A 9873-nucleotide genomic window follows, 5' to 3' on the forward strand; every position below is an offset into this window, starting at 1 on the left:
TTGCAAACAGTTGATGTCAACACATGCATTATGAGAGAGCAACAAGGTTTCATTTGCAAAACTAACACTCTTGAAGCTGAAGACATCTGTTAAGATACAGAACAAAACATCTGCCACTTTGAAATCCACCCAAATGAGATTCCTGAATCTGTCATCAGACATTGGAAAAGGATGTGTCTGTATTGTGTGAATCTTTATTGATAGCTGATCTTGCTTCCAACAAAACCAATCAGCTCAACTTATGTGTATGCATCTTGTCCATGATTGTTGGTTGGAATTTACTTTATCTGTACCAATAACTATTCATGATGATTTGTCTTTTGATTACATGATATATCATGAGCTACAGCCCACACCTATCAGAATGAGTCTAAGTATAATCAAACAGCTCCTTCACCACCCTGATTTAATCAATCTTCTACAACAAGCATGAGAGACTGGACAAAGTCTCTTATCACAGTCCAGTGAGATGTTAAATGAATACATCAATCTTAAAAAGGAGTGTTAAAAAGTGGAGGTTGATATCCAGAACACCGATGGTGGGAAATCCTGTTTGGATGGTCTCTAACAGCAACTGGAATACCAAACCCGGTGTTACAGCCTATCGTGATCTTACTGACTGCTGTTATATTATGCTTGCTGTTAAATATTGTCTTATACATTGCAGTTTGGAGGATGGCTAAACAAACTGCATTCCTGCAAAAATATCCCTGTGTATATAATGTGACTTAATAACATGTAACAAAATGCTGAGGAACTAACCAAACACAAAATCTCCCTCAAATTATACTTGGACTGAGGCATTCCATGTTTAGAGGCATAGAGACAAAAGGCAACAAAACAGCAGCTCTACAGACCAGATAAATTAACGTTAGTCACGGGTAGATTGTGATGGGGAACCCCCCTTCTCCCAGGCCACTCGGTACTTGCCGAGATTTCCTCCCCACCTGAGCCACAAAATAACACACTGGACCAGAACAATACATAATGGTGTACCATGAAAGATAGAAAAGGTAGAACACAACAGACCAGAACACAATAGTGTGCCTGATCCCTACGGTCCTACACTTTGGAGATAATAAGTACAACCCATCACTACTCACAACATATGGGTCGTGGCCACAAAGAAAGGGAATACCAGGACCCCAAGTCCTTGCAACTTCTGGGCTTGCGTACTTTCTGGTTGCATTATCTGAGCTGGTTCAGAGTGGAAAAGTACATGATGAAAGTCAATTACCTCAGATCCTATAAGTAGCAATTATCTTAAAGACCATTTGAACTCTTCTGGATCGCAGTGGGCTGTGGCCAGGATCTCCCCTGAGTGGGGACACCGCTCAGGCTGACACCTCGAGGACTAGAAGGCCAGGGTGAGAGAATCCCTCTTGAGCCTCAACTACTGCCCCTTGAGGAACACCAATGCATTGTGAGTATTTATCCTAAACTCGGGAAAGGGAAATTGTGACTATAGGCTAGCCTCTCTCCCACCCACCCCTCCACCTATGTGTTTGTGATATACACATTAGCTTTATGGAGGTGGATATTCTGCTGTTTGTCCATGTACGCATAGGAGTTAAAAGCAGTACCTGTTGGCTCGTTAGAGCCATTATAAAAGTATTAGCATTATAGCTAATATGCTATTATGAAATTCCTGATTCCAGGAATCAAAGACCACTGTCTGGGGTGGGGGGGGTGTGTGCATGTGTACTTATATGCTTTTCTCATGTATTATGTATTAACTTGAGACGTGTGCTCTTGCCCATATGTATATGTATTGATTTGGAATACTCTATAGTACGTTAGTGTGAATCTTCCCATCTTCGAATCTGTAGCTAAGTCGCTGTTCAATTATTTTGTTAAATCACTTTGCAAACCTCTAAATTGGTTAATGATTAAGTGCTGCTAAAATTCCATCTCTTGATCTACCTTAAATCACTAATAAATTTTTAATCACTGTACATCATAACTGTGTCAAATATTTCCCTCTGCTCTAACAAACCCATGGGGAGGCTTGCTCTGGAAGGGCCCTCCGTGGGGCCAATTAATGCTCCAACACACTTTGGCGTTTGCTGCTGACTTTAACTCCTGGACAGGTTGTTCACTCTCAGTATCTGAGGTTCACGGGCTCAGCTCCAAATACACCATGGGGCTCGTTAAAGTGCAGAAAGCCCAAACGAGCAACATCTCTTCTGTAATTTTCTGCAGGGCTTCCAGACTTGTACAGCTAGTTGGAGAGGTCTCAGGAGTCTGCTTACAGTGGAAGATTTCAATGAGAACTGAAAAAAAAAATTGGTTTTAATTTTGAAGCATATTTTATTTTATGTTTTCAGTGTACAGAAGTGCTGGCAGCTTTCTCCAACTGATACTGAAGCAGAGGGTGTCCTGAGCAGATCTGCAGAGGCAGCAACAGCTGTCCCCTCGGGGTCCCCCACTGTATGTACAACTTTCCTCCCCACCTCCCCAACCCCACCACTTCTCTCGGGGGCCGCCTGGGACTTGCATTCTTTTCCTACATCACATTTCTGCACTGAACTCTGTAGATCACTGTTACAGCTTCTTTGTACCAATTCCCACCTGATTTAACCTGAGAGTTGTCTGTAAATAGATACAGGTTTGTAATTAATATTGAACAACCACAAGTAAAATACAATTATTAATTATTAATCAATAAATTATAATTGATTTTTATCAAGTATATGATAAACCAATATTTCTTATTAAATTAATAAATTAATAAAAAGAAGCAACACGCTCCTCAACTGCATGCCAGGTCCAAACCTCCAATAAGGTCCAGTTTCCTCAAGCAATGACCGTACATGACACACTTTAGACAAGAGAAGAGGAAATGATTAATATATACACAGTTTGCAAGTTGGTTTAAGAGTTAATTCAGCAGACTACCAGAACACAGGAGAGCTTTAAGCTCCTTGAAGGGGAAAGCAGCAACTCCCTGAAGGTCACAGCGGTGAGAGGTGACTGAAGAAACAATGTGGAAGGAGAGGACAAAAATCCTCACGACTGAGGAAAGAAGACATGGCCAAAAAATACTGAACATATATTAAAATTCTCCATTTGACATGACTCGGGGAAAATTTATTAGTTTTAGTAGAAGTATTCTATCACTTCAGCGAGTGACAAAGTGCTCACAGCTTTTTAAACGTTGACAAAATTTCTCAGGTTCTCAGGCAGAGCTCAGCATCCATTCTTGGCCAAATTCCCAGCCCAGAGCCTTGTCACCAACTCATGTCTCTCGCGATCTCCCTGCCCATCTTCCTGTGGTCACATCTACCTGGCTGCCTCTGCCTCCTGATCCCATGCCCACCTCTAGCAAATGAAGTTGGGGTGTTGTGGGCAACATTTTACAGTCAAATGAAAAATCACTTGCCGATGTGGAAATCAATACTGAGTCACGACTGAGAAAGAAAAGAATCTGTGTTCCATCATGTGCTTGTTAACATCATCAGACTTTGCAAAACTCTTCCTCAAAGACAGACTCTCCTAAAAATCCCTCTGCAACCGTACAGAAATTGAGATGCAAGAATAAACTCATTACAGTTGCTGCACACTAACAAGCTCCCAGGGGAAAGTCACAGGGAGTGGAGGGCCATGGCAGGAATAAAGAGGCTTGGAGGTTTAGCAGGGTCTGCTGAGGCTGTGGGTGATGAAGCTGTTTCAGGGAATTGAAGCGGGCTTCCCTGGGGGCTGATTGGAGCAGAAACTCAGAGGCAGCGATTTCGGGATGACAAAGAAAGGAGGCAGAGATGTCCTGTGTCATGTAGCCCCTTGGATGTGCCCTGTCAAGCCGAGGTGCCCAGTGCTGATCCCCAGCCCATTGAAATGGTGATGCTTTTGGTCACCAGGAGCTGATGTTTCCTTCTGGTCACCACGAGGGCAGAAGCACGCAGAGTGCCTACACCCCCTTGCCTCTCAGACCTGGCACTGCCCAGCTCACCCCAAACCTTTGCCTCTACCCTAACCCAAACACCTAACCTGGAGCTCTCATCTTTAGCCCTTCCCTGAACACTAATGCCAAAGATGAAACCCTCATCAAGTGCCTCAAGCCTAAACCCTAACCCAACTCCCTCATCCTGTCCCTCAACCTCCCTTCCTCTTCAACCCCTCTCGTAAGCCTCACTCATGTTTCCCAGGAGGTAGAAGGAGGAGAGGGATTGTGAGGTTTTGGAGGGAAAGGCCAGGGAGATGAGCTGAGAGGTTAGGGGCAGGCAAGAGGAAGATGAAGGCAAAAGCGTCCTTTCTGGAGAGTAGGTTGGGATGTCATTTCTGCTGGAGGAAGCTGGCTGCTGAGAAGCAGCATTGTGAGGTGCTCCATAAGCCTGAGCGTTTCAACAAAGAGAGAAGGGAATGTGGGGAAGGTCAAAGGAGAGGTGTGTGCGAGGGACAGCACTTAGTTGCTGTCTGTGAGGTCCCTACTCATGCCATGCTAGCCTTAACCCTGGCCCTCACCTCCAGCCCTAACCCCACCCCCTAACCCACAAAGCTGACCAGTACTCACATCAATTCCAAGAAGACTTAAGATGAATCCCAAACCCTCACCCTGAGCCTCACCCTGATCCCCAACCCTAAAAGGGAAGCTCCTACCCCTCGCCCTACCCTGAGCATGAAGTAGAAACTCTCAGCAGAATTTCAGGTTTGCCTGAATGCAAACTGCTAACAGAAACCCCAACCCCCTAAGCCCCAGCACCCTCCCTGAGGTGGGATTCTGAGCAGGAAAGCTTGAGGGTCTCGGGGAAATTCACAGAAGAACTGGTCCAGGGCATTGCCTTGGTGGACTGGTAGGGAAAATGTATTAGCGTTGTGCAGCAGAGCATGGAACAAACTGCAACATTAATCTGCTGTTGTCATTTTGACACAAGTCCTGCTGCTCATCAGGGTCTCACAGGACAAGGGTTTGCAGATGGCAACCTAGCGGTCGTAGGCCATGTGTTGTGGTTTCACCCCAGTCAGATAATAGGACCAGGCAGCCTCTCTCTCAGCCCTGCTTTCCACCCCAGAAAGATAGAGACAAGAGGGAGAAAAAGATGAGAAAGGAAAAAAAAAACAAACTCTTGTGGGTTGAGATAAAGACAGTTTAATAGAACAATAAGGAAAAGGAAAATAACACTAATAATAACAAGAATGGTAAAAGAATATACAATACACAAGTCCCTCTCACTATCTGGTAAATTGGTTCCCAGCCCGACCCAAGCACAGATCACAGATTCTTCAGGCCAGCAAGCCTCCATTTACATACTGAGCATGACATCATCATGTTATGTCTGTGCTCCTTCTCAGCTTCTGTGGGAAGCTGGAAAAAGTCCTTGACCAGTATAGACTTCACTTAGCAACAGCTAAACCAATACTCATCGTTGACATTCCTTTCATACCCAATCTGAAAACACAGCAATGATTAGAAAGAAAATTAACTCTCTCTCAGCTGAAACCAGGACACCGTGACAGTGAGAAGAGGGCACTAAGCTCACACCAAGGAGACAAAGAGAAAGGCCTGTGCAGCACATCCCGTGTGGGAGATGGCCCTGGTGTCCCAGAGGGAACTGCCCATGGATTTGGGGAGAGTGGTAGAGATGGTGCCAAGGACCAGCAGGGAGAGGCTGAGGAGGAAGGAGTACATGGGGTGTGGAGGCGGTGGTCTCAGGCTATGGCTGTGATGATGAGGGGGAAGGGAATACTGCTTTAGCCCGAGGGCTTCCAGCTTGGGATGAGACGCCTGCATTCCCTCAGCTGAATCGCTGCCCTGCACAGGGGAAGCCAACCCCTCCCTGTCCCACCCTGTGTGTCCTTTTATTTAGGGCAGTAATGGCATTTCCAGAGGGGAACATTTACAGCCTTTGCAGGCAACCACACTCTGCTGTGACAAACCATGCTGCTGGAGTCAGTCTCTCTCTGCTCTTTAGAGAGGGACAATTGGTGATTCCTTCTGCTGACTGCAAAGGACATTCCCCAGGGGTGACCTGGAGCACCAGGGGAATCTCCAGGGAGCTGGGGCGGAGACAGTGACCCCTTGGGCTGGGTCTCTTCTCCTGAGCTGATCCAGGCTCCTAGGACAGGGGGAGCTGGTCGCAACCGGGCAGGGCTGCGGTGAGACAGCTCTGCCCAGGAGCAGCTCCTCTGCAAAGCCCATCAGGGCCGGGGGCACTGCCTGCAGGTGACAAGGGGAAAGGAGAGAACTCGATTTCAACAGCTCTCTGAAGCGGGAAGACAGCTTAAATCTCACTGCAGGAGAAATCCCCCAACAGCCCTTAACATGGTAAGTCTCTGGCTGCAGGGCAAGGCAGAGGAGAACCCTGGAGGGCTCCTCTAGAGCTGGCACAGCTCATGGCTGGGAGGATGTGTCTCAGTGTTTCTGCCGGCTTCTCTAGCGCAGAGGAGGAGGACATTTTGTGGATCTGTTATTAGCTGCCAAAATTGCCAGAAGGACAGGGCATGCCACCTCCCTTCTGCCAAGGATGGCTGCTGGGGTGGGAAGCCATGGGGTGCACCCCAGGGTGCCCCGGGCTGTCCTTCAGAGCTGTGTCCCTCCACCCCTGGGAGCTGTATGCCGCGTCAGGGACTCTGCTGCTGCCGGGCTCAGCACTCAGCCTGCCCAGGGAGCTCCCCACGGCGCTGCAGGGAGAAGCTCTGGGTAGACGGAGAGACCCACGGCAGGGCAGGGTCCTTCTGCCATTCAAGGGGGTGATGGGTGGATCAGGGCTGCTCTTAGCCCCTGCTCACAACCGAGACTTCTCTGGAGGGGACTTTACATGAGTATGACCAGGGCAGCCTTGTCCTGCTCAAGCCTGTTCTTTCTTGAAGCTGTGCTTGGAGTTTTCGCTGGTTTGTCTGCATGGGAATGAAGATAAGGCTGGCTGGCTTAGAAAAGGGCTGGGGCTCCTAAGCCACCACTCTGAGGTTTACGAGGAACCTCAGCAAGTGCCTTCAGCACCCATCAGTCTGCACATAGCACCAGCATCCCCTTTCCAGCTCCCTCAGGCTTTGTGACATGCTGGTTGGCTCCTGCTACCGTGGAGATGCCCATGGGCAGTGCCCCTCCTTTGGGAGGTGTCTGCAAAGCAGAGCTGAGCCCGCAAAGGGTGGGATGAGGTCTGTGAGTGATGAGAGGGCACAGAGGGTGGGACAGAGAAGCAGCTCCCAGCAGGGACAGGTTTAGGAAAGAGAGACGTAGGGAGGGAGAGAGAGGGTGGTGCTACCAGAAATGCCGAGGGAGGGGGGATTCGGGCACCTTCCTGCCATCCCCAGCAGGGCAGAAGCCTTCCCCAGAGCAAAGCCTCTTTCTCCTCTCCCACCCAGCAGAGCCTCTGCCCTCCAGGCTGTGGCCTTTCTGCCTGAGTGGCCTCCTCAGCAGCCCCACCCCTGGGGAGGAGAAATTCCTGAGTGACCATCTGCCTGTCCCTGTCCTGCCTGCCTTGGCAGGGACATTGAGGCATTTATCCATGTTTCCCCGGCTCTCTGTGCTGCCTTTTCCCACCAAGACTGCAGGCTCTGAGCGCTGCCATGGGAGGGGCTGTAAATGTTCTGAATTTCTCCCTGGCCTCAGGTCACCCCACCTTTAGGACATTCCTCTCTTTTCATGCTGGGCTGCAGGCTGCCCTCCACAAGGGCACTGCTCTGCCGTAGCATCTCTGTGTCATCCGGGAGCCCCATGGAGAAGACACCTTGGTGTTAAGGCCATTGAAATGCTGATGAAAGGTGTGTGTCACAACTGAAAGGAGCCCTCTGTATCCCTGGCATGGAACAGAGAGCTGAGATCCTCCTCAGGCCCTTTGAGACTGGGTGAGGGGTTTGTTGACCTGCACTTTCAAACTGGATTCCTCTGCTCCCAGCAGTGCCCAGGTTGGTCTCAGGTTACCTGGGTATGACCACCCTCCAGCTCAAAGAGCTGCCAGCTCAGGGCAGCTGAGAGCACAACTGGTAGACTGACCAACTGTCCTCACTGCACGAAGGGACAGGCCCTTTTCTTCTCAGGACCCACAACTTGGAGTGCAGCAGAAAGGCCAAGGATTTCTGCCTTAAAAAACCCTTGTCAAGTGTGGTGGGACAACTGGAACAAAGTAAAATGGGCAAAATTCCCTCAGCACTGCTCTGCAGTGGGGTGAAGTAGGAGCAACAATGCCAAAAACATCTTTGCTATCAGAAGCGGATTTAAACTGAGATCCGCCATGTTCCTATTTACCAACTGCTGTCGGGCAGGCACTCCTCCAGAGACCTGAGCAGAGACCCTGCTCTCCTGGGTGCCTCAGCCAGGACTGGCCAGACCTCCAGGAAAGGGAGCTGCACAAAGGCATTTTGGAAAGGACAGAGACAGCGGGAGGATTTTCTTTGAGAAATGGAGTATTTTTTTCTCAGAGGTGTCTGTGTTAACTCCTCACTGTTATTTCCTCCCTCGACAGGTCCCCATGCCAAGAGACCCTAGATGTCCAACAGCAGCTCCATGACTGAGTTCCTCCTGCTGGCATTCGCAGACACACGGGAGCTGCAGCTCTTGCACTTCTGGCTCTTCCTGGGCATCTACCTGGCTGCCCTCCTGGGAAACGGCCTCATCATCACTGCCATCGCCTGCGACCACCGCCTCCACACCCCCATGTACTTCTTCCTCCTCAACCTCTCCCTTGTGGACCTGGGTTACATCTCCACCACTGTCCCCAAAGCCATGGCCAATTCCTTGTGGGACACCAGGGCCATCTCATACATGGGATGTGCTGCTCAGGTTTTTTTCTTTTTATTTCTGATCTCAGCAGAATTGTATCTTCTCACCATCATGGCCTATGACCGCTATGTTGCCATCTGCAAACCTCTGCACTATGGGACCCTCCTGGGCAGCAGGACTTGTGTCCACATGACAGCAGCTGCCTGGGGTGGTAGCTTTCTTAGTGCTGTGCTGCACACTGCTAATACGTTTTCACTACCACTCTGCCAAGGCAATGCCTTGGACCAGTTCTTCTGTGAAGTCCCCCAGATCCTCAAGCTCTCCTGCTCAGACTCCTACCTCAGGGAAGTTGGGTTTCTTGTGGCTGGTGTCTTTTTAGCAATTGGCTGCTGTGTTTTCATTCTTTTCTCTTATGTGCAGATCTTCAGGGCCGTGCTGGGGATGGCCTCAGAGCAGGGACGGCACAAAGCCTTCTCCACATGCCTCCCTCACCTGGCCGTGGTCTCCCTCTTTATCAGCACTGCCATGTTTGCCTACCTGAAGACCCCCTCCATCTCCTCCCAGTCCCTGGATCTGGTGCTGGCAGTTCTTTACACAATGGTACCACCAACTTTGAACCCCCTCATCTACAGCATGAGGAACACAGAGCTCAAGGATACTATTAGGAAAGTGATTTCACGGATGTTTCTGAACAGTGATAAACTTCCCGTCACTCTCCACAAATGACTCCATCATATCCCATTCCAGACTTTTACTTTGGGTTTTGTTGTTTTTTGAATTTGCTATAGCAATATTAGCTTGAGCATCACCCTTATTGTTATCATTATCATTATTATTATTGCTGTCATTATCATTGTTATTTGTGGTTATTACATCCTGCACAAATGTTTAGATTCAGCTCACATCTGCTGAGGAATGAACCTGCTCTCTCACCTGAGCGTTGTACAAATGTTTGTCTAACATTGGGTCAGAGCTGACTCAGCCTCTCTCTAACAGAGTGGGATCTCCCCAGTGCACTCCTGAAGACTTGGCTCTTTCAGCGCTGGTCCCAAGAACAGACGTGAGCAACCGCTCCCCCAGGAGGCCGTGAGGCTCCATGTCATATTGTGACCTTTTAGAGAATGAGAGCTGGATTTAAGACTAACCCATGGGTGTTTAATGACAGTGGAGGTGGTGAACCCTCACTGCATTACATACTCAGGGCTGACCAACAC

General features: G+C 49.0%; 1 protein-coding gene across 1 annotated transcript; it reads left to right on the top strand.

Annotated features, from left to right (window-relative positions):
* Window positions 1-8425: 8425 nt before the first annotated feature.
* Window positions 8426-9385, top strand: LOC309683827 (olfactory receptor 14C36-like; the record flags this gene model as incomplete). Its single annotated transcript, XM_082499830.1, has 1 exon — window positions 8426-9385. The coding sequence occupies one exon, from the start codon at window positions 8426-8428 to the stop codon at window positions 9383-9385; it is 960 nt and encodes a 319-aa protein (XP_082355956.1).
* Window positions 9386-9873: the final 488 nt, after the last annotated feature.

The sequence above is a fragment of the Vanellus vanellus genome, assembly GCF_965231255.1.
Source record: "Vanellus vanellus genome assembly, contig: HAP1_SCAFFOLD_35, whole genome shotgun sequence".
NCBI classification, from domain to species: Eukaryota; Metazoa; Chordata; class Aves; order Charadriiformes; family Charadriidae; genus Vanellus; species Vanellus vanellus.